The sequence below is a fragment of the Megalops cyprinoides genome, chromosome 25, assembly GCF_013368585.1.
Source record: "Megalops cyprinoides isolate fMegCyp1 chromosome 25, fMegCyp1.pri, whole genome shotgun sequence".
NCBI classification, from domain to species: domain Eukaryota; kingdom Metazoa; phylum Chordata; class Actinopteri; order Elopiformes; family Megalopidae; genus Megalops; species Megalops cyprinoides.
The window spans coordinates 13398970-13423516 of record NC_050607.1 but is presented as its reverse complement, the minus strand read 5'-3'; the positions used below and the strand labels follow the sequence as shown (position 1 = coordinate 13423516).

General features: G+C 50.1%; 1 protein-coding gene across 1 annotated transcript in view; it reads right to left on the bottom strand.

The window, feature by feature from the left end:
- Positions 1-24547, bottom strand: part of lrp6 (low density lipoprotein receptor-related protein 6) — a 50814-nt gene that overhangs the window by 12556 nt on the left and 13711 nt on the right. Inside the window, exons 3-9 of the mRNA XM_036519914.1 lie at positions 15683-15880; positions 15177-15373; positions 12486-12620; positions 8580-8976; positions 5820-5991; positions 1060-1276; positions 426-715 (exon numbers count right to left, since the gene is read on the bottom strand). Of these exons, the coding sequence (XP_036375807.1) occupies positions 426-715; positions 1060-1276; positions 5820-5991; positions 8580-8976; positions 12486-12620; positions 15177-15373; positions 15683-15880 (1606 nt within the window). The remainder of the gene's footprint in view (positions 1-425; positions 716-1059; positions 1277-5819; positions 5992-8579; positions 8977-12485; positions 12621-15176; positions 15374-15682; positions 15881-24547) is intronic.

Below are 24547 nucleotides of genomic sequence, written 5' to 3'. Positions count from 1 at the left end.
GTCAGCGAGGTCCTCCCCGGCTCAGACGGCACAATGACTAACCGTGCTGTGTCTGTGGTTTCGCTTCGCTATGGCTAATTACATGCAAATATTTGGAGTTCCCAAAAAAAAAAAAAAAAAAAAGTTCATTCTGACAGCAGGTTTCTCCTCTCCTCTTTCCTCCGCTTTGCAGCTATAGCACAAGAAACAAACCCCCCCCCCCCCCCCCCCCCAACTAAAAATAGACGTCCTGCGAGTAATTACAACTCTCCCAGCTAAAAGAGCAAAAACAGCTATCAGTCAGTGCCTGCTGGAAAAAAAAGCAACAAAACAGAAAAGAAAACAAAATCAGCCATCAATTATTTCCAAGCTGGCGTCCCCAGGGAGCCCATTATCCTGCCTGCTGCGGGCGGCGAGCCAGCCAGGAGGACAGCGCCTTCCCCTACCTTCAGCGTGATGTCCGTCCAGTAGATGCGGTTGTCAGTCACATCGAAGTCCAGCGCCGAGGCCTCCTTGACGCCGGTGAGGGGGATGGCCACGTTGTTGTTGTTGGTCTCCAGGGAGATGCGGCGGATGTCGGTGTGGCGGGAGAAGAGCAGGAAGGCCTCAGGGACGATGCAGGTGCTCATGTCCCCAATGAGCTCCAGGCCGATGGGGCAGGCGCACTGCACGCCCTGGGGCTTGTACAGGCACAGGTGGCTGCAGCCCCCATTGTTCTCGGCGCAGGGGTTCGTGCCTGGGGGGGCGGGGGGGAATAAAAAGACCAAATTCAGTGTGGGCGATACTAATTACCCAGTCAGAAGCAGAACAGTAGTCTCAACTGAGGCAGCTTTGGCTGAGAAGCGTTCAATTATTAACACGCAGCTAGTTATCCTTGCTTCCCCACCGCACTGTCCGCAGACATTTCTCAGTATTCTCCTTTTCAGAGAGCCTGCAGAGTCGGTGGGTGAGGTTCATGACTCACACTCACCCCACACGAAGCGTAGCTCGAGGCCAGCACATACATTTTAGAGCAGGTTAGAGTTTCAATGCGCTGTTTAAAACGCAATTAGCTTGTCGGGCGCCGGCGGATGCGCTCACCGAAGGTCTCGTGCACGTAGGTGGCCTTGAGGCCCATGAGGTCGGGCAGCTGGTCGATGATGATCTCGCGCTCGGCCGAGCGCTTGTGCACGCGCTCGATGCTCCTCCGTTGCCAGTCCGTCCAGTAGATGAAGTCGCCCAGCAGTGTGAAGCCGAAGATGTGCGGCAGCTTGTCCTCCACCAGGATCCTGCGCTCCGTCCCGTCCATGTTCATCACCTACGGGGGGGTGAAAGGTCAAAGATCATTAGCACCATGCTAAATGATCACAATAAGGAAGAGCATTTTTACCTCCCAAGAGATCAATGCTCGGTGACCTTCTGATTACCAAGCTGCCATTCAAATTCAGTGCAGTGCTGGTCAGGTATTAAATCTTGACTTTACTGCCAATAAATGACCCATTCTGACTGCAAATGGGTACAAATCGCCTTATAATCTCAGGAACCTAATGACGTCTGTATTCAAAAAACACCCTTCGTCTGAACGCATGACAGGAGGGAAGTCTGAATCAAAAAGCGACGTCACAGCGACTGAGCGTGGACGGCTGTCGGAAGACACCAGAGAGCAGGGGGCTGAGAGCGTTGGCAGCTCCTCCTGGCTGCCTTAATGAAAAGCAGCTGCCGGAGCAAACAAACAAGGCCGCATATGGCCGCCACATTTCTCTTCAGATACAGCACACACCGACGTTATTTATTTTTATTATTACTATTCATTTGGCAGCTGCCCTTATCAGGATCCAGGGGACCTTTAATCTTGTGTGTGTGTGTGCATGGGCATGCACTTATGTGCCCCCCCCACCCCCCCACATGGACACGAATAAGAAGGGGACACTCAACAGTTGACAAATTGTTTACTGCCACTCCTGTGAGATGCGGCGTTTTGTTGACCTCGGTCCCCTGTTAGTCCTGCCCCATTTGGTGGGGCGGCTTGCCTTCACAGCTGGGCTGTGAGATCTTGCACGCTGGGGCCGTCTGGCTGGAGCACTTCTGCTGACCTCTGGTCTGGAGGGATAAATATACACGCTCCTCGCGCGCATCCAAGAACGCAGCGGGGGGGGGGGGGGGCAACAGTCTGCTAGAGGAGTCCGAACGGTCCCCTTACAAACACTCCTGCACTGAATACCTCAACCGCCATTGTGCCTTGGAAAACTCCTAAACCGCCACTCTGATTCATGGAAAATAGGGCTGTGGGAGGGGGAACAAAGTAGCATGACACTTTGCACCTATAGCATGTTTCGTTTTCTTTAATTCAAAGGAAAGCCCAAAAGGCTTCCAAACGAGCAGGAAAAGCGAATGCCAGAGCGAAATGGAGTCTTTTGAGGTTGAGTACCTCATGCGTGCGCAATCCTCCCCCTCTCAGCCTCCAGTGTTGCCAGATCTCCGGACCTCTGAAATACTACACTCAAATATACTTTTTTTTTTCCAGGGACTTTTCTGGGTTACATTTCTGGCTGAATCTAGCCATTTTTATTGTTTCCAGACTACATATAAATTGCTCATGCAGTACTTTTTTTTAGGTTTCAAGGACAGCCATTTTTGTTTAATCTGTAGTTAAACATGTTGAATGGTGAACAGCAACACCTACAAAAATGAGAAGTTGCAACTTTTGTTTTCCTTGTTCAAATGTATCAGAACAACTTGACTGCCGATAATCTATCAGGCAATTTAAGTGTGACAATTATACAGAATTTTGTGGTGACAAAAATATAATTTGGACTTATTTCAGTGGACTCACAGGACACACACACACACACACACACAGGGCCCTCTCTCTCTCTCTCACACACACACACACACACACACACACACACACACACACACACACACACACACACTCCACCACCCTGTGTATATAAAATGAAGTTTCCACCCTCCACCAAATGGCTTCAGCCAGAAGGTCTCCGCTGGTTTGGGAGCTGCGACCGCACTGTGGTGTTGGTTTCACATTCTGGGGCTATTCTAAACAGTGGAAACCACAGCTGGAGAGCAGGCAGCAATAGGAACCAGATGTGGGCTCCACCGCAAACACCACCTCAGAGCTGTGAGAGCCAGAAGGCCGTCCCAGGGTGCCCCGCGCACCCTACCCCCACCCCCCCCAGCACACACCCGGGGCCTGTGGAACCGCATTCTCTCAGGCCGGGGCAGCACCACCTGGGAGAGCAGAGGACACGACCCCCCGGAGGGGAGACTACTCAGTGCCAGATTATGTGGGTTGGGGGAGGGAATGGGGTGCAACAGGGGGTAAGGGAGCTGGGTGTTAACATAGCGTGAGTCATGTCAGAGCTGCACATGAACAGTAAATAACCCCCCCCCCCCTTTAAGCGCTGATGTTTAACAGCATCATTTTCAGGAACGAGCGTTTTGATGTGTGACCTGACGGCACAGGTCTTGCTTTTGTGGGGAGAGGGCCAACCCTGCGGCCGGTTTGGCGTATGTACAAACTGCTGTCCAAAGCGCTTTAATGTACGTGTGTACCAACTAACCGGCCGCGCTCGTCACCACCTTAAGTTCATCTGCCAGGTGGGAAGGAGACACACATAGAAACATGACCGCTATTTGTATAAAAAAAAAACGAAAAAACAATACCCCACATATGAGGCTAATGTTTTAAATGCCCTTGTGACCAAAAGCTGCCTATACAATGCTCACACATGGAGGATTAGTACAGCGTAGCATTTTTTAAGTGCTAAATGCTCATCCACTGCTCCCTCACTGCCTCCCTCATTTATTGCATTCATTGGGTTCACTGTTTGAGCGCCGGTCCGTTTTTTTTTTCCCCAGACTCGTGAATGCACAGAACCGTATTAAAATGTCGAAAGCAGCGGCCTTCGCGGATGCTGGGTAACGACGCTGCCAGCAGCCTCCCTCGTGTATAATTAAAGCTTACGGGTTACAGGAAGTTTGGCCCCGATTCGGCACGCAGCGGATGGCAGCATCCACTACTGACAATAACGCTACCGCGGCGCCCATATAAGGGAAGCCCGCCTCCGTGCGCCGCCACTTTGTTAGCGCCGAGGAGCGACGCGGGGCTTCAGTAGATTTGTTTACTCTTTGGAATCGGTGATTGATGGCGGCGAGCATTAAATTTGCAGTATTTTGATCACTAGCAGAGCAACATGCAGCCGCCATGTGGAAGGAGTAAAACCAGACACATTTTTTTTCCACCTCCTTACTGAAAAAGAAAAAAATAAACTGCTCCTTCTCAATGGCTGCAAATGAGAGCCATTTTGTATTGCAAATTGACCAGCTGCAGGCAAATTAACACAAGACTTGGTATTTTATTGCGGTACCTGTTGTATTGCACTGCACAGAGGCACCACATCATGACTCGTGTTGGCTTGCATAACACTTAGGGCTGGAAAATTTGATGCTCATTTCCTATAAAGTCATGCTCATTTGGCTATTCGGAAAAAGTGGCCCCTTTGAGGTGTCTGGAGTCACACACAAGTCTTTTCTCCCTACTAGTATCAACTATACTAAAATGAAGTGAACCTATTTGTAACTACTAAACAGGTAGTAAGTAATTATTTTATGCAGATGGTCTCTGATTGTGAGAACCTCTGACAGCATCTCTGCATCTGCAAATTGTGCTCCAAATTTGGAAATGAATGAAATTTCCTAACGAGCGTTAACCCAATATTGTTAGTTAGCAAGTTCAATTAAATGCTGCATGTAAACATGGGGTGTTCAGTCAATCCTATTATAACATATGCTGCACAAAATGTCTACAGAAGGTTGTATTGATTTATTTTGCACCTCATTTTGTGTACGCATGAGACGGACAGCCAAAACCTGAACATTTAAGAGGTCTGGTTAGAGGGGGTCTGTATTCAATACATGCGCATATGTTTGGAAATATCCAGTCCAGTCCAAGCATGATTACTGATGCTGTACTTGGGGAAAAAAAAACTAAGACCCTTCACAATATCTCAGTCACTGCTCCAGAACTGTCCCATCATCCTCTGCTGCAGCGGACAGGAAGCCACAGGGGCCAGAAAGGGCACCGCGACCCACAGGGCGCTCCTGACCTCCAGCCCTGCGGAGTGACACGCAGCCGCCCGCCCGCCCGCCCGCCGTCGTCGGGGGCGCTGCGGCCGGCGGTTCGACACAGCCAGCTGGGGCGCGAGCCGCATGGGGCGGCCGGCTGCAGGCTGCCAGATAAAGAGCTGCCACAAAAGGCCCCCCGCTGAACACCACCCCCCCCCGGCCCGATCAACATTATCTGAGGGATTATCTGTACAGCTGCCCCCCGCCTCCTGCAAACACTCTCCCTAATGAACATGCTAAAGCAGGAGAGCTCTCGATGCGCTGGGCCTGAGGAACAGCAGACAGCGGTGATGAGCTGCGGTTAAAGCTTGGCAGAGGGAGGAGTGTCTCTGGAGGCCCCCCCTAACACAAACCTGTACAGTCTATTACAAATCCATCAGAAATAGGGAGGGGAATATAAGCAATGCCATGTGAGTATACAGTATACCTGTGCACCCTACATAAGGACCAAGGTACATTGTGCTTATCGGTAACACTCCTTTGTCTCCCATTCGGGAGAATTACTGAAAATGATTCAGGCAATTCAGGGTGATAATCTAAGCATGCAATAAAGGTAACAACAGTCACAAAACTAAGTTGTGAACGTTTGCCTGAACAACCAATTGAAGCCTAGATGGTACTCTGAAGAGGTCTCTCTCGATGCCTTTCTTGTTTGGACTTCCACACGTACACACTGCTTCCCCCTGCAGTGTAACGAGGCGACAGACCCCCCTCACCTCGATCTTGTCCGTCTTGGCATCCCCCCAGTAGATCTTGCTCTCGGCATAGTCCAGCGCCAGGCCGTTGGGCCAGCCCAGCGAGGTGTTGACCATCACCACCCGGTCCGTCCCGTCCAGAGCCGCCCGCTCGATCTTTGGGATCTCGCCCCAGTCTGTCCAGTACATGTGCCTGTGGAGGGGGGGGGGGGGGGGGAGAGGACCATGAAGCCCATTACCCGATGATGAGAGCGGAGACTGCATGTGCCTCAATCAATCTCACCAACCAGGAAGAGCCAGGAGAGACCCCCACATGCTGAATTAGTCAAAACATCTCCATCTCTCACGGCTACCAGGGAATTATTACGCCTCAGTCAAAAAGTCTTTCAGGCAGAAGATTCATGAAAAAGAAGAACCTGGTCGATGGAATAATTTAGCTACTAGGGGGAGGGAAAAAAAACACTGACAAAAATGTGTTTTAACGAGGACGGATGAAAAGCGTCGTGTTCGAATTCAAGCTGGGGCTGGGAGAAGTTATTTTTGCACTGAAATAATGCAACACCGTGACAGGGAACACTCAGGTGTCCTCGCAGGCTGAACGACGGGGCAATTAGGAAACCTTCACAGCATTTCTGAAGCGCTGCACATCTGCGGTTTGATCCGTTTTTGTTCCACTGATAAACTGTCACAGCAGACAGAAGTGGACGCTTCTCATTGGTCAGTTTGGAGTGGGTTTGTTGTTGAACGGCTGATGCGCTGTGATTCCCCGTGGAGTGACGCAGTGGGACTGGGCTTCCAGGGCCATGTGTGGCAGGCACAGTGCGTAGGCCGTGCGGCCGCTGTGTTGTTAGCTCTGCTGCACTCTGAGGAATGGCATGCCTGGTATCCACAGGCTTTAGTGCCATGCGCTCACTGATCTCTGCCTGTGACACAGAGACCGGGGGGGGGGGGGAGAGAGAGAGAGAGAGAGAGAGAGAGAGAGAGAGAGAAAGAGGGAGAGAGGGAGAGGGTGAGAGAGAGAGAGGGAGATAGGGAGAGACAGGGAGGGAGAGAGAGAAAGAGGGAGAGAGCGAGAGATTGAGAGAGAGAGAGAGAGAAAGGGGGGGAGAGAAAGGGAGAGAGAGAAAGAAGGAGAGGGAGAGGGTGAGAGAGAGGGAGACAGAGACAGGGAGGGAGCAAGAGAAAGAGAGAGAGGGAGGGAGAAAAAGGAAAGGAAGGAGAAAGGGAGAGGGAGAGAGAAAGAGAAAGAGGGAGGGAGAGAAGGGGGAGAGAGAGAAAGAGACAGAAAGGGAGAGAGGTAGAGAGAGCAAAAGTGAGGAAAGAGCGAGAGCGAGGGAGAGAGAGAGGGAACGCGAGGTAGAGACAGGGCTGGCAGGCTTACACCAACACCATGTCAGCTCCTGACGGCTCCAGCTATGAGTCAACCCGCTGGGCCTGAACAATGTGGGCAAGAACCCCGCTGCCAGCCAGCAGGCATGGCACCGAGGAGGCCGTCGCTCCGATGATGTCACCACACACACGCTTAAAAAAAACAGCGGTGACATCATGGTCTTCAGCTACACTTCGCTTGGACTTGCTAAAGATCAATGTTGCACAGTGCTGAAGAGACACGCTCTTCTCTTCAAGCACTTTACACCCTCATCGTTTTCATCGTCTGAGGAGGAGACTACAGAATCAGCTCCCGCCACCTCGCTAGTGCGCTACAGCCTTAACCTTGAGCAAAGGTACATTACCTGGACTACGTCAGTCAACAGATCTCATGTAAAATGTGAGCAACATGTATTCAAACACCACCTGCTTAGCACATGCTGTGTAAAGGGCTGTGGGACATGGCAAAAGGGTCCCCAGTCAGGGCTCGAGCTACTACACTGACAACCTTGCAGTGAGTTTTAAAATTGTCAAATGACTTGCACTACTGATGCTGTGGACTTTATACACTTATTATCTGTAAGAACAGATCAGGTTTGCTACATGCATAATGACACTCTTTGTGGTGTAAACATGTACTTTGTAGAAATTTAGAAGGACTCTGTTCTGGTCAGGTGGGTTGGCTTAAGCTGGTTAGATAAGATTGTGTCAACATGTAATGAACTTGTACTGTTTGCACACGCCACAGCAAACAATTTAGAGCAATGACCTGTCCGTTTCGCAAATATTTTCAGAATTATTCCGCTCTCAGAATTTGCACTGCATCTGGGTCTCTTGTCTACTGTGTTCTTGCATTCTCAGGAGAGCTCTGTATGAAAGAGACAGAGGGACTCGACAATGTTCACTGTGCTGACCAGAATGCCTTACCTACTGTATATTTTACTACTCCGTGGCTGACACTGCATTAGTGTGTATTAGGTAAAATATCGGATAAGCTCTACTTCCCATTTGCATGGAATTCAGTTTAGTGCAATCAACAAAATATAGTTAAACAGCACAGTAAAAATGTATTCAAAACAGATTAAATTAAATGCATACTAGCAGCTTATAGTGGAATTCATTCATACATGTACAAACACACATCCACACAGACACCATAGAAAGTGTGGCAGCTACATTTCTACACTTGTGCACGCACGCACACACGCACGCACACACGCACACACACACACACACACGGCAGTATCATGTCTTTATCACCCACAGACCCTCAGCGCCTCTATGATGATCTCTAGGATTTGGTTTGCAGCAGGCTCTTCCTGTGACCTCAGACTGAGGAACACAGAGGGCAGCTGGAAGCCCCTTCAGCTGCCCTGCCTCCTGCTTATCTGCCCCCCAGACCCCCGTACTCACCCCGCCACAGGGTCCAGAACGATGGCCCTGGGCTCGTCCAGGCACTCCGACACCAGGATCTTGCGCATGGTTCCGTTGAGGCGGGTCACCTCGATGCGGTCGGTGCCGGTGTCGGTCCAGTAGAGGTTGCGGGCGACCCAGTCCACGGCGATGCCGTCCGGGTGGTTGATCTGCGAGGTGACCACCAGCTGGCTGTCGCTGCCGTCCAGCCGCGCTCGGCGGATGGCCCGCACCTCGTCGTCTGTCCAGTACACGTGGCCCTCCACGGGGTCGTAGTCGATGGCGATGGCGTGCCGGATGTCCTCGGCCTTCAGGACAATGTCGGTGAAGTCGGGCGTGTCCAGGGAGATGCGGCGCAGGTCGGTCCGCCGGGCCAGGAGCAGCAGCTGGGTGGCACCTGCGGCGGGGAGAAGAGGGTGAGCCTCAGGTCCTCAGGGGGCAAAGCAAAAAACACTCAAACCTGCAAACCCTAACTAAACAGGCAGAAATCCCCCACCCAACACGAAGCCAGAACCACCAATCTAATACTGACGGATCAGAACGTCAGTCTAAAAATCAGACCAGAACCATCAAGCCCAGCACTGATAAGATTTAATCATAAATACAAAATCAGGCCAGAACACTCAAAACTAAGACTGATGTATCAAATCATCAATACAAGCAAAACAGTTAGAATTAAAGAATGAAGAGTGAGGTGTACATGGCCCTGCTGGGTTTGTATATGTTCTGGACTGATGCTTACTTCTCATGAGAAAAACAGAACAGCAAAAAACTTTTAGTGTTTAACAGGGAAATGTTTTAGTCCACAGTCCTGCCCACCCAGTGATCAAAAGGTAGTGTGTTCCTCTTTACAGGTGCGCCTAAACCAATCAGCTGCACGTTTCTGGAGCCCTCAATGACAAAAGCAGCAGTGAGAGGTGGAGATCTCACACTCAGGCCCATCTAGGTGTGACCACTGCAACTGTAACGGGGAGTCCTTGACTCCATTCGTGAGAGTGTGAATGGAGCTTCCTCAGTCTACAACTTACACTCACACCAAGGCTGAGCTCACTGTCCAGAAATGTGAGGCATGGCATTGCCTGTTCACCAAACCATGTACCCCATCCTTACCCTCTCCCAGCTAGAACTGCAGGCCTCTCGGACCGGGCCATATTCATTCCTCTCTGCCTAATTGGCCTCCAATAACGTTTAATAAGCAGCCAGAGGTTTTCAGGCGCACTGAGTACCGCAGCCAAATGACGGGAACACAGTGCTTTTACAATGCTTGTCCAGATCTCCACTGTCCCCTATCAAACACAATGTTAAAATCCTATGCCTATTAGCCGGGACTCCTTCCAATTCACTTTTGCAGCCCGTTTCCAAACACACAGAATGGAACAGCAACGTCAAAGTAGCTCTCTGTGCAACTCCTGTTTTTTTGTTGTTTTTTTTTTTTTCCTGCACAAAGCGGGTCCTTCCCCCTCATAAAAAAAAAAACCCCGGGCGAACCCCACTTTGAAGAGATCAATCAGGGAACACTTTGAGTAATGAAGCATGACCAGCGAGCCCCTCGCCTTTCAGACCGCTGCTGTCCTCTCTCCGGCCCCATCCCGTCACACGGGCCCCGCCTCACCACAAAAGGGCCTTTCCTCCCCTCTGGCTGGTGGTAGGAACGCGCCTGAAAGCCGTATAGAGGCTCGATACAGCAGAGAGGATGAGGGAAAGGGTTCTACTGCTCAGGTCTGAGGAGGAACCGTCAGACTATCCTGCACGTCGACCGTTCTGTTGTGCTGACACTTCGGCGATCATTCCCACAGTTTTTATGGGTCTGACAGTAACCCCGTGACTCACAGGATACAGCACAAACTTAGGATTTAAACTCGCGGTTCACTGGCTGGCTGAACTCCCGTTCTGACCTCCCCTTGTGGCGGCCACATTCGCCTGTCCAGCTGCAGCCCCAAGGACGTTTGGTCAGCCCAGTGGGCAGTGCTGCTGCCGGGGTCACCGTGCGGTACATGAACAGGCTGACAAATTGGCGGCTTTCTCCCCACAGCTAAATGCCTCCGTGGCCATTGTCCCCCCCGGGAGGGGAGGTACAGGGAGGCCAGCACCTCCCTCAGCCACACAATGCCCACAGTTCAGCTCCCAGGATTCCTTTGAGCCAGACCCAGGCCACATAACGCACAGCCCACGCCCACAATGCACTTCCACTTAATTTAACCTAAAGAGGCAGCAATGTATGTCAACACATTTTAAAAAATTGACTTTTTTTTTTTGATTAAATAAAAAATGTATTCACAATCATGAACTGAGGTAAAAAAAAAAAAAAAAAACAGCACAAATTAGGTAGTTTCATATAGTTATTTTTGTGTATGCAATTTTATACATACATTCAGGAACACAGTTTCCCGATACACCTAACTTGCAATATTCCAAATGATATTCCATGTTTGAGCCCAAATAATTGACATGTTTCCGGTGTGTGCAGCACACTCAGATAAACTGCGCTTTGGGCTGTATATTTCACCGTATATCACATTTCCATAGCAGTATAAAAGGGAGGAAACGGACGCTGCTGAAGCGTTTTAGGGGAAAGGAGCGGGGCAGAATAGGGCATTGTCTGCCTCCCCTTACAAAAGCGCTCTCCCTGCGCCGGCTTCCAGAGACCAGGGGAGCGGGGAGGAAAAAAATAAATAAATAGAGGACGGAGAATGGCTGGGCTGTAAATCAGAACCACTGTGGAAAAAAAACAGCCAAGGTTTCCACGGCAACCGCAGGGTCGGCCCACGTCACCTTTGACTGCGGGGACCATCAATCAAAGATAACGGGGAGGCTCGTGACACGCGCCCCCCCTCCCCCCGCACCCCCTCCCAATGTCATCCGTTTCCCCAATGCTGCTCTTCAGACTTGCACAGGCTACAGGATACCTGCCACTTCACTTCCTGTGGGGGTATGCATGAATGCATGATGGGAAATCTCCAGTGAAATCATTTTTTGCAGAAGAAAAAAAAAAAAAAAAAAAACTCTCTCTCCTCTCCCTCGCTCTCTCTCTATACAGCAGCTATCCTCCCCGCAAACTTCACCACACAGCAGGGCGGGCTAAGGTACACAATTACCTAATTTAGCATTCCAAAGGTGCGCTGCGTTCCTTCTCTAGACTAGCAGCAGGGGACACAAATTGCGTTAGATTATTCGATTTGCTCAGAAAGTTATGCTATGAGCAGGGAAGACGTGCTCCCTATAAATAGAGATTAGAGCACTTCTGACATCTTACAGCAATCTGCAGACTGGATTCTGATGCACTTCTACACAACGGTGAAAAATAAGGTGATCGGCAACTCCCTCTCATTCCCTGCACCCCCACCAGTGATCAGATTTACTGCCATTAGAGACGTCCCAAAAGGGAATAAAACACTCCGTTTAATACTGAAAAATCCCAGTTCAAATTCCACATTTTCTACACATGGATAAATCTTTCAAAGCATTCGGAAAAATGCAGGTCTTCACTACCAAAATTGGACACAGTTCAGAAGGTTGAACTCCGGGAAATAAAACTGCATATTTATACCAGCTGTTTGATCAAAGACTCGGTTTGTATATGTCAACTGCAAGCAAAGCAATCACAATTCAAGCTGTAATTCATTTTACGTTCTGCTCAAAACACTCAAATACAACGTCCTTCCAACACAACATTTACCTTCATCGACTGGCTGGAGAAGAAGGGCGGGGGGCAGAAAAAAAGCACCAGTTTAATAGCACCTTTACGACCATTCTGGCAGCAGAGATAGTATTTCAGAAATGAGAAGGTGCAGCAAAGATAGTATTTCAGAACAGAGAGAGGCTGTAGAGATAGTGTTTCAAAAAGGAGAAGGGCAGCAGAGATAGTATTTCAGAAGCGAGATGTCAGGGTGCAGGGCTGAATCTCACCATCCCGGCAAGTCTTGTGGTCCTCCAATAGCTGCACCCCCGTGGGACAGGCGCACTGGTAGAAGGGCTTCACAGGTGACAGCAGGCACAGGTGAGAGCAGCCACCGTTCTTCACCATGCAGGGGCTCGTGACAGCTGGAAGCAGAATCAGGACTGGGTCACAGGTGTGTCACTTACAGGTACATAAACACACCACTCCAACCTGCTCTAGTGGCTCAGTATTCAACAGAGGACTACTGCTGAAACAATTAGCATACTGTATCTAAAACGGACATGACAGAAACGATCTGAAAGAGCCTGAGAGATACAACTTGAGACCATACAAAACAGCGCTGTACTACCATTAATACAGGGCCATTATATCATTTCACAATGGCACAAATAACTTTGTATGTATCCATTTCAAAGAAAAACTACTTGAAATTGGATATGTTCCGAATTGTTTCCATTCGCATATGTTGCTCAAAACATCTTATTTTTCCCATTTCTGGTCTTTTTGGAGTAGTTACGCCTTTACGCTTATAATAATCTGGTGGAAGAATTTTTAGATTTCAATACGACATGCTAAAAGCAGACTGCTTTTGCTGTTACACTTTGGGAAATGGCTTGGCTTGTGACCGTTCTGATGTCTGTCACAGCATCTCCCCCTTTGGGAACAGTATAAAACATGGTCTTTTTGTATTGGAAAAAATCTCCATTGTTTGAAGTACAGACAGAAACTGGAGCATGACCCTTGTGATGTCAGGCATGGGCGGGGCCAGCACTCTGTGCAGAGTGAATGGGGTGTCACATGACGAGTGTGATGCGACAGAGGAAAGCCCATAAAAGGAAAATCACTACCACACCCACACAGGTTTGGGCTGAGCTCACTTCACAACGACTTGAGTGCTGCTCTCGTTTGGGAAAATAACAGCCTTCACACGGGCACCAGGTCAACCCTGGCCAATCATCCCCTCCCTCCATGACCCCCTTCCAACAATACAAAGGTGCCACACATTTCATCATCATACGCTAACCTCTGTGAATAAAGTTTGAAAAACTCCTGAAATGAAAGGTGTAAACACTTTAAACCTATCCCATAAAGACAAACAAATAACACAACATGGAAATCAATGAACTGATGAAACTAACAGATTAATGTATCATACATTGCAGTGGCCCTGATGTTTTCCAGAGGAGGCCCCTAATGGGGCTATTACTGGCTGCTCCAGATACAGACACCCAAAGGACAGTGGACCAGAGAGACTGACGCCACAGCGTTACACACGAGTCCGGATCAAGCGGACAAAACAAAAAATAATCTGATACTAAATACGATACGGGGCTGGCCGGACTGCTTTAGAAACTCATTATCCCCATTCAGCAACACACCTGTAAGCTCATGCAGGGCACTAATACACAGGTAAGGGCCCGAACAGTTTCCTCATCTCAGAGGACTGAGACACAAAAGGAAGGGTTACTACAAAACATTACCGCCAGCGTTTTCCATTTTTTGTTTGGACCAAAACAACATCTTAAAAACCTCCCAGAACATCTTAAAACCCCTCTCTGTACGTCCATTTAAGACCGAACACTAGGGCTGCTAAAGCCGGAGCATCTCTGTGGCCTGGGGGATGGAGGGTGGGGGCTGCAACCCGAGCACTCCGCGCTAACGTGAGAGCGGAGGCCAGGAGGCCTTCTCTGGACCATTAGAGATTCCCTGCATTCTGCAGAGGAGGGGGCAACAGAGGGCTCATTGTTCTCCATGCCAGAGAGGCAGCAAGGTGATTGTGCTCTAATGACTGCCGGAGAATAGCATTACAACGCAAATCCCACCAACACTCGCGCATTGTTTTTACAGAGAACCCCGAGAGAGGGAGACGGAGGGCTGGAGGTGGTGGGACGGTTTAAGCATACATACGAAGGCCGGCTATTTAATTTAAGGCTTATTAAATAAAGCCGAGGCTTAGATTTTAAACACTGTACTACGCTCATATCCTCTGTATCAGGTTTCAAAGAACAACGGCTGGCAGTGCATTATGTTTACAATGAGTTCAGCCGTACTAATGTTCAGAAAGCAATGCTCACTTCCCCACCAATCCATTCCCACTGGTTTTGTCAGAATCGGTGTGTGTATTGGATTTGGTAAAGCGTGACTGCCTGTGCTTCTCACTGTCCCTACACGTCATTGTCAGGCAAATCTAAAAACACAAGAAGCTGCCCAAGCCGCAATCGTTCCTCCATTTAATCTCCGATCCCGCTGCAGGGCTATTTTTGTGTCGTGACGCCAGTTCCTTGCTTACGTTTGCGGATAACGGACACAGGTGATTAAACGCGCCTCGACAACAAAGCCGAGTGGGTACCGCGAAGCGCCCGCTGCGAGCCCGCGCCCCTCTGCAGGCGGGGACACTCACTCCCGCGGCCTATTTACAGGGCTATTGATCTCATGCATGCAATTAAGGAGGAGCGCTTCCTGCCCAATGCGTGGGGCCCGCAATTCAAAGACGAGAGAGTACTCGGTGTTCCCTGCGAATTTCAGGCGCACCTAAACAAACCACTCAGCTACCTGAGACCGTAACTGGCTGAGGGGGCTCGCCGGTCTCTTGTGGAAGGTGAGTGCGATTGGCTGCTGTGCTCTTTACTTCTGGAGGCTGAGTGTGTGACTGGTCGTCGCGCTGAGCCGAGCGGCTCTGTGATTGGCTGGAGTCCTACCAGGGGGCTGTCTCTTCTGGCTGAAGACGTGGATGTCCATGGGGGAGAAGATGTTGGAGTGGACCTCCCGCCGGTCGTCCCCCGTCACCTTGTTGCAGGAGTGGATCGAGTGCGTGGTCCAGTCGGTCCAGAAGAGCGTGTCCTCATACAGCGTCAGGGCAAAGGGGTGGGGGAGGGAGCCTTTCACCACCACCTCCCTGAACACATACACACACACACATATTAATTTCTCATTAACAAGGTGAAGGCAAAAAAAGGAGTAGGACAGCAAGACCCAGGCCTGACGAACGCACCCCTATTTGTACTGCACTGAGAGGCACAGCCTACAGAGAGAGGTGTGGTGTTGACACAGCTGAGCCGTATCATGCCATTTCTCACAGGACAGATCTAACCCCACAGAGCTATATCCTGGGGTTTAAACCTAAAGGGTAAAAACTGACTGCAGAGGAAATGTCAAAGTGATTTAACTAAAATGGAGGACTGCAGGCGGGAGTGCCGGAACGTACCGCGCGTTTCCGTCCAGGTCGGAGCGGTGGATGAAGCTGTACCTCGCGTCGGCCCAGTACAGCTTCTGCTGGCTGTAGTCGAGCGTCAGTCCGTTGGGCCAGTAGATGTTGCTGTCTATGATCACTGAGCGGCTGGTGCCATCCATGCCAGCCCGCTCAATCTTGGGGATCTCGCCCCAGTCTGTCCAATACATGTACCTGCAGAGACAAGGAGAGAGACCCGGTAAAACATCTAACCAGCCCACTGTGTACAGTACCGTGCAGTACAGACACAGATTGTGTTTGTAAAACCATATGCAGCTCTTAGCAACAGGAACAAAAACACATACGTTTTATTAATCTTTACCACTACCAGGTATTGTAATTAGGAACACATTCTCCTTCATAGCAACGACCACGAATACACCAGTAAGATGAGCACTAAAGAGATCCTTCTGGGGTCTTTACTGAAATATGTATCTTCATATAGACTTCCACACATCATTTGGTCTCAATTCCAGTTAACTGCACATCAAAAATAGCAAAGATACGGATTTGTATGCGATATGCTCGGAAGGAACTACCATGAAAACTGCCCAGTGAAAACCAAAAAGGCCATTCTGGAAGAGTCCCAGTATACCTGGGACCAAGTCTAAGCACCGCATGACACTGGCATTATATTCTACTTCTAGAATTCAGAACATTATTACAATAGCTTTGACAGACGAGTTCCATGCCATGCCAGCTGTGTACTGCAAAACACATACAGCATTCAGACATTCTCTAATACTCCAGAACAGTACAGCAGGGATTTAAACAGGCATATGTCCACTGCCAACACGTTTCAGGAGACACGGTCACACTAAGGAGCTGGATTTAGAGAGGCAGGATGTTTGATGACCGGTGACTCCGGTGTTGAGCCAAACAAACCCCTGCGCTCCACCTAAACACTTGGGACACGAGAGAGGGTCGCAGGGGCGAGGACGCAGACGGGGCGAAGAAAAGGAAAAAACAGAAATCATAAACAGAGCAGGGCACAGGCGCAGGGGGGCCCCGGTGACCTCTGACCCTGAACCTGCGTGGACGCAGCGGGACGGCCTCCGAGCGACAATACGAGGAAGCCGCGCTGCAGAAATGTCAAGTGGCCCCACAGGAAGCCGGGTCGGCCTTCCTGAGCGGTGGACGCGGGCCAAAAAGAGGCGCCGCGGTTCACGTTTCAGACGCCCTTCTCTTCACCTCGCGCCCGGAGTCTGTGAGCCCTCAGGAATCTGACGCACGCAGCACACGGACGACCGGCCAGCTAGAGGGACCGACGGCCATGGCGACCGACGGCCTCAACCTCACCAGCTCCACCTTTACACTCCAGCAGTCATATCAATGCTACACACCCACTACAGACCTGCTGCAAACCTTGGATTCCCATGCTATCCCTGCTGGATGGCCACAGCGAGAAAATGTGAGAAAACAGCACCCACCCTCCTCCCAGCTGTAACACTTTCCTATGGGAAACACTGACCTCAGCAAAGGAGCATGCAGTTTTGCAACCAGACAAATTTGGGACGATAGGAGTGGACTGGCAACAGAGTTACTCAATTGTTTTTTTTTTTTCCCCTCCATCCATTTAATTCTAAACTTGCTTTAACTTGAGGTTTCTTGTCTAGGAGTCCTCATACAGGACCTATGGAAGTAAAGAAATGTGATTTCCTCATAGTGTGCTGGTGTGTATCACTGTGATGGCATGTAAACCTGCAGAGAGTAACAGAATGCGGTGCTGAGGGAGCTTCAGAGGAGCATGGGGAACCATCAGGCAGATCTACTTCATGGCATGACTACAGCCAACGTCACTTCGAGGCAAAAACAGAGAGAGAGAGAGAGACGTTTCTCTACATCATGGCTGAAATGCACTACACTGATTTGGATGGTAATAAATTTATCTGAAGGCCAGGAATTTACCTTCTTTCTTTTAAACATCTTCCTCAGTATTTAAGAGCAGTTATGCTATTCCTGCAAGCTGCTCAACTCATCTTACAAATCAGTTAGGCAGATCCCAGCTCTTTGCTGTTTTCAGAGAACCGGCGTTCTGGTGAAGCGTTCGATTCTGCGTTGGTCTGTGAAGGCCCGCATGTGGCCCCCTGCAGTTATTTGATATTTTTAAGACTGACAGGGCAGTACACAAGCAGAGTCTCTGCCAGCCAGACTGAGAGCCCTAATAGCTGTGGAGAAGGGATCTGGGAGAAGAAACTGCAAAGCAGCAAGTGTAAAGGTAAGGAACAAATTAGTATTAGCATTTGAGCTACTAACAGCCTCCCTCGCTGTGATGTTCCTCCTCAAACGGAGAGCTTGGAGGGGGCGTCACACCGGCTCTGACCCACAGCCAGAGAGGGCTCTCACTGCACAGGCTGCCCGACGCCACAGAGCCATCCGCGGGGGTATTTTTGGGAAGGGGGGGGGGTGGTCCTGAAGTGCGGCCGGGCCCTGGGGAGGGATTAAGGGTTTGTTTGTGGATGTGCTTGACGTAAAGGAAGGGAGAGATGTGTCAGGTTAACGCGTCCCGCGAGCTCCGCATAAACACAAAGGCACGACGGGGCTCGGGACCGCTGCGCTAACGCACGCTTTTGTTTTCCCAAATTGCCCTCCGACACCCCTCCCAGCTGGACCACCCCCCGGGGGGGCCCCCCAGCCCCCAACAACCACCGAGGACAAAAGGCCTGAAGGAGCAGATGAATTTAAAGCCAGCATTCCCTCAGCAGGTATGAGGTGTAAATACAGGCTACAGTCCAGCTGTATCACTTAACCCATCTGTGGGAATAATCACACAGTCAGGCTGGGGAAAACGGACCGGTCACATATCATTCACACTCCATCTGAGTTTTTTTTTCTTCTTTTTTTTTTTTTACTTTTATAAAGAGGTGCTTGGTATCGACTTTTTACAGTTCCATCCATTGTAATACTGGATGGGAATGAGCCCCAAATGGCAGACTGAAGTGTTGATCCTGTGACTCAGAAATGGAACGATATCTAAGGCAATATTATAGAAGCCATCGATCACTGATCAGACTTTTTACAATTCCACCCATTGTAATAACTGACAGAAATGAGCCCCAAAAGGCTGACTGAAGATTACTGATAAATGCCACGCAGAAACTTCAGGAAGTCCCACCCAACAAAGTGAGTTCATCAAGCTACAGCTAAACCCAGACTACTTATACAAAGGTTTTGCCGAAAAACATTGTAGCTCGTTTCCATATTGCAACACAAAAACCTACACTCTCCAGTCAGCAAGGGTTTAAAACACTTCAGTACTGATATTTTATGCACTATATTTTGGATATGGATTTCGATTGGACCATGTTTCTGTAACAGAGGACACACTAGTGACGCATGCGCCAGTGCCACGCTCTCCCTGCGATTCCGTGCACCAAACCACCATAACATCCTGTCTCATCGGATTGCACAAACACCCTTACACACGCATACCAACTACCGCCAAACAAAGTCTGATTGTCTAAACAGATAAAATGCCTTCCACACCAATGGGCCGTTTTCACACAGTAAAATAAGGATTCGGATTTTGCTGGAGTGCCCCCACCCCCCCTACACACACACACTCCACACAACCTTTTCCACCTCTCAGACTGGTGCCATGTCTCTCCTGCCTCGTTGAGTTTTGTCCTTGTAAGGTAGGGATCCTCCAGCAGCCAATGCTGACCATGACATGCAGCACGGCAATTATGACCCTCGTAAAGGTCACAGGTGATTCCAGTCATATTCTGCCCTCCCCGGGTTGAGGGTGGCGGTGGTGGGGGGGTCACAGTGCGTTTGAGAGCTGGGACATAAAACCCACAAGGTGACACGCAGAGGAACAGGTTTGCCCGTTTAAGTGTTCATTGGGGCCGAGTCTAGACGGCGAGGAGGAACGGAGGCGGTGACAGCCGGGGCCGGGTGAGTCACGGCGGAGACGTCGCCCAGACTGACGGCCCGTCAGGATTCCCCACACTCGGCTTTATCAGACTCTCCATCACGGAAACACAGCCGCACGCAACTCTGCCTCGCCATCAGGGTTTTCTCACACAACTGACGCGCGACTAATAACGGCCGCGCACGCCGCCGTTTCCCGCGACGCGTTCATGCTTCTGTCACCGCCATGGCGCCCGGCACGCCACCGCCACACCCGTTCATCAGCGCGTCACAGTCAGCGCTCTGACACTGTGAAGGAGAGCCTTCACCACCTAAAGCCTAATTGTTAATTGACTGTCAATCATTGTTTGACTATGTGCACCTGTGTTTGTGTGGGGTACCAGCCTGCTGGATAACAAGACACACCGTACTGATTGAGGCCTGACTAAATACAGGTGTGTCTGCAGAGCAGATGAGGCTCACTTTGTCCCTGCTGCTCTGCAGTTTGTGTATAGGCTGGTTTCCTTTGTCTCCATGTTTGGTTTTAATATAAATTATTGGTTTTTAAAACTTTTGTTCTTTTGAGCTCGTTTAGTGGAGAAGTAACGGCGAGCTCCTCCACAGACACTCTGCAGTGATGCTCTGTGGGACCGATCCAGCACTCCTGAACACAAGCAGCTTCATTTCCAACAGCAGAACAGGACCTGCTCAGATGGACATTCCCATTTCCCTAAACAGGGGAGTCCCTCAACCCAAACTCATGCAAGCACATATGAACAGCACACACACAGACACACAGGGACACACACAGGGAGTGGGAAAGCAGCCCGGCGTTAAAAACCTTGGGTGTGATGGCAGCAGGGGCTGGGTGTTCGGGCAAAGTTCTGGGGATGCAGTGAGGAGCAGCCTCCTGCGTCTGGGGGAGAGGAGGAAGAGGAGCGCGGGGCCGCTAAACGCCGCCGCCGGCCCCCCGTGTGGGAAAGCGGGGCCGCCGCCGCCACGCAGGGGTCAGGCCGGGTCACTGTCTGGGGAGCGGAGGGGCGCAGCCACACAAAGGCCCTTAAACGGGGGGCGTCGCCCGTCTCAGACACGCACTCTAATGAGACTAATTACACGCTTCTTAAAAATCCTCCATGTAATAATTAGGCCGTCTTCCTGGCGGCCGCCCTCGCCTGTCCCACGGCGAGCGGGACCGCCGCCGCCGCTGTCCTCGTCCCCGGCGCGGAGCACATGTGCGCTTGGCAACGCCGCGCGCGGCCCCGGCCGCTTGTGCATTCTCCAAATATTTACACACATGCCGGAATATTCATCACGGCTTGTGGGAAGGTGCGAGCTCTGGGCATGCAACACAATTACAGAGCAGTGGCCAGGCAGATCCAGTTACACAAAGGCCGGCCCACAGCGCGCACCAGCCTTATGGAGCTGCTCTGTTCCTCTGTGATGTTTTTATAGCAGTACAAACGAGCCATTGTGAGGATATTCACCATTATGGAGTATTTCTGACAAGGATTATTTTGTAAGCAAATGACTTCACCCAGGGCAAATGGTGTTTGCATTTTAGGCCCACGACTCCGGCTTGCGAGCTTAAGACGAACTGAGCTCTTCTCCCTCGCTCACGATGGCGGGACAGCAGAAACGAGACTCGTTTTCCGCTCTCCTAAGCCCACGCTGTTAATAGGGAGAGGGGGGTCATGCTGCTATCAGACAGGCAGCATCAGCACGGCAGAACCTCTCAGCCTGTAGCCTTCATTGTTCTTTCGGTTTTGCTTAATCTGTGGATCACGGAGTCAATTCCTCCTCTGATTCTCTAACCCAGTTCCCAGATCTGTCCCCGTCACATGCTCCCCTGATTGGTAACTGTTGCTCCTTATTTCAGCCTCTTTCCTTACAGTAAAGAGGACTTCCTGCTGAAGAAGCGCTTGCCTTTATCAAATAAATCCTGACCGGCTGACTGAAAAAAGTAGCTAAGATTCAGTGCAGCCAGACAAGCACTACAAGTTAAGTTTAAATCATCTTGAGATTGAGGGCGCACCAGAGAGATGGCACTTCCAAGATGCACTGTGTACTTTCAGCAGCATGAATTACAAATGTTGGGCCTGATCCAAGACCGTGATCCAGAGGTTTCTCTGCAGGGGCGGTTTTGCCGGGCAATTTGGACAACTTCAATTCAGAACGCCTCCACAGTCTGCTGCTTCTTACAGTGACAGAGTGTTCACTTTAAGCATTTGTCCAGTTGTGTAAGACACTGAGGAAAAACAAGTTACCCCTGGCCAAAAACAGAAACGGACACATCCAGAAAAGGCTTGTCGTACAAAGGAACGCCAAGGCCGTAAACACTGGTTTCTGTGACAGCTGCTTCTATCCCCATTCTGTTAGTGTTAGATTGTCCTTAGTATACAGACCTACGGATTTACCACTGTGCTCTGCTTTTGAACAAATATCTTCATCGTGTCTTTTGGCTGCTGTGCCACTGCTTACCTGTTAAAAGTGACTGCATCAAATCCCTTTGTTTCCCTCTCATACCTTATTTTTTCCAGCTCGTTTTGCGCTGTAAATGAGCACGTCGCAGGTGCTGAAGCTTTCTGCGAGTGTCAGCGAGAGCAGCAGAGGGGCGGTGTGGAGGAGACCGCTGCCCCGAGAGAGAGCACGGATCTGTTCAGCAGTGATTAGCGCTGCTGCAGCACGCTAAGAGGCGTGTAGGAAAAAGAAAGGACACACTTCACAGCTTCTGCGGCCAAAGGGGGATGAAAGCACAGGTGGCCCTGCGTCCTGGAGACTATTAGGAACAAATCCCTGGATTTAGCACGAGAGAGTGTGACTCAACTTCGCGTGCACCTTTCCGGCACGAATCGCTGTGGATCCACAGGGGCTTGTGTGTGTACAGGCTGTGTATGTGTCAAGTCTCAGACGTCGGCAGTGCATGAGAGCGCATCTGCGAGTGAGAGAGAGTGCGTGTATGATGTGTGTGTGCATATGTGTGAGACTGCGTGTGTACATGGGCATGTCTGAGCCCTTGTGTGTGGAAACCTAAGTGTATCTGTGTCTCTTGCATACCCACAGTGACACACACAGTCTCCTGCAGACATAGAGTACGCGTAGGAGTCCGTGCAGGAGTGCGATAGCATGAGCATGTGTCTGTACGGGTATGTGCGCATTTGAGTGTGAGCACGGTTCTCTCTGTGTGAGCATTTCATGGATGTGTGAGTGTGTGTGTGCATGTTTGAGTAGGAGTGTGGTCCTGTGTGAGAGTTTGAGTGTGTGTGTATGAGCACAAGTCTGTGCATTTGTGAGACTGTGCAAGCTCATCACGAGTGCAGGACTATGAGTGTGGGCCTGTGTGAGTATGTGTATATGTGGGTATGTGTGTGTGTGTGTGTGTGTGCGCGTTTGAGCACGAGCGCGAGGCGGGTAAGCCCGGGCCCACGCAGGGAGAGCGCTCCAGCTCAGTTCCTCTGTACAGGGATCAAACAGGCGGCACACGTGTGCGCCAGACACCCACCGGGCCCATTAAACGCCCCCCACCCCCTCCTCACGGGGAGCGTGTGAATCAGGCCCCGCGCTCACAATGCCAACATGGCTTGGCCATTATCCTGGTGAAAGAGCTGCCAACATCTTATAGGAAAATAAAAGCTTTCAAACGCTCCCTCTGGCCAGCCTTGGACAGAGAAGAAAGGGAGAAGGGGGGAGGGGGGGCATTCATAACGAGCCCCCTTTAAAGATCGCTATACTGTAAAGCCAACCCCCTACTGCTAAACCCAGCCCCGCGTCATGCTACACTTCTACCTTATGGGCCGCCCCGAGTTCTAATCCCAAAAGTTCTTCCAACCAACCCTGCTGGGCGCTGGCCAGTGGGCCGTCCTCCAGAGACACATAGGGGCCAATCATGTTAACCAGCAACTCCCGCGTGCCGCACAGGTTAGACATCTGGCATCATTAAGGAAGTTTCCATGAACAAAGGCGGATAAGAGTAAAATTCCTGGTAGCATTACATTTCCATAATGAAATATTATTATGTGTTCTTATTCTGCTTTATACATACTCCAGGGCTAGTGGCTCATGAACCTTTTTATAATTGTGAACCCATTCCCACATCTGCCTGTGCACTGTGTACCCCTACCAGCTCACACTGATGTGACTGAGGCAACACTGCATTTTCCACGTTTACACTGGTTAGGAAATATTTAAAAAGTTACTCACGGGAAACAGTTCTACAACTCAGCGCATGTTATTTTGGGGGGGGGGAGAATCAATTAATAGATGAATAAACAAATTACTTCAGTCGGGCATAAAATCCTCTGAAACGCTTTTATCTGATGCAGCCCTTGGGGTCAGAGTAATCCAGTTTGGGAACCCGTGTTTTACGGCGACAAAAGTATTTTTAGAGATCCCACTAGGAAAGCAACGGCACTGAGTCATAGCTGTGTGCGGTACAGGAGTAACTGTGAAAGGAGGCCCATGCCCGATTTCCCATAAGCCTCTGCTCTGTGGCTGTACGCACTCTGCAAACGTGTAGGGGATGCCCAGGGGATGCCCAATTCTGCTTTACTCTGTTAATACATTCAACCAGGGCAAAAGACTTTAAATATTGCATAACTTCACTCATGAGTCACTTGCAAAAAAAAAAAAAAAAAAAAACTGCCCGATTCAAATAACCCTGAAAGCCTAATTATAGAACCCCCAAACATCTGAAATATGGACCACGCTAGCACTCCCTGCCAGTGCTCTCGTGAGACAGGACACATGAAAAAGACATTCTGGGCACCATTACATGGATGTCAAGTTGTACACCCATGGCAGAAACACAGCCCTGTTTTGCATTTTCTCATAAAAAAAAATCTCTTCCAAGATCACCCCCCACAACGAACTTAAGCAGAAATGTCTTTGTGACATAAAAGAAATAAAGAGGGGGAATATGTAGAAAGAAATCCGAGCCAAGCACGAGAGATGTTCAGTGCCGTTCTCTTGTTAAATAAGATTATTTCTTATGTA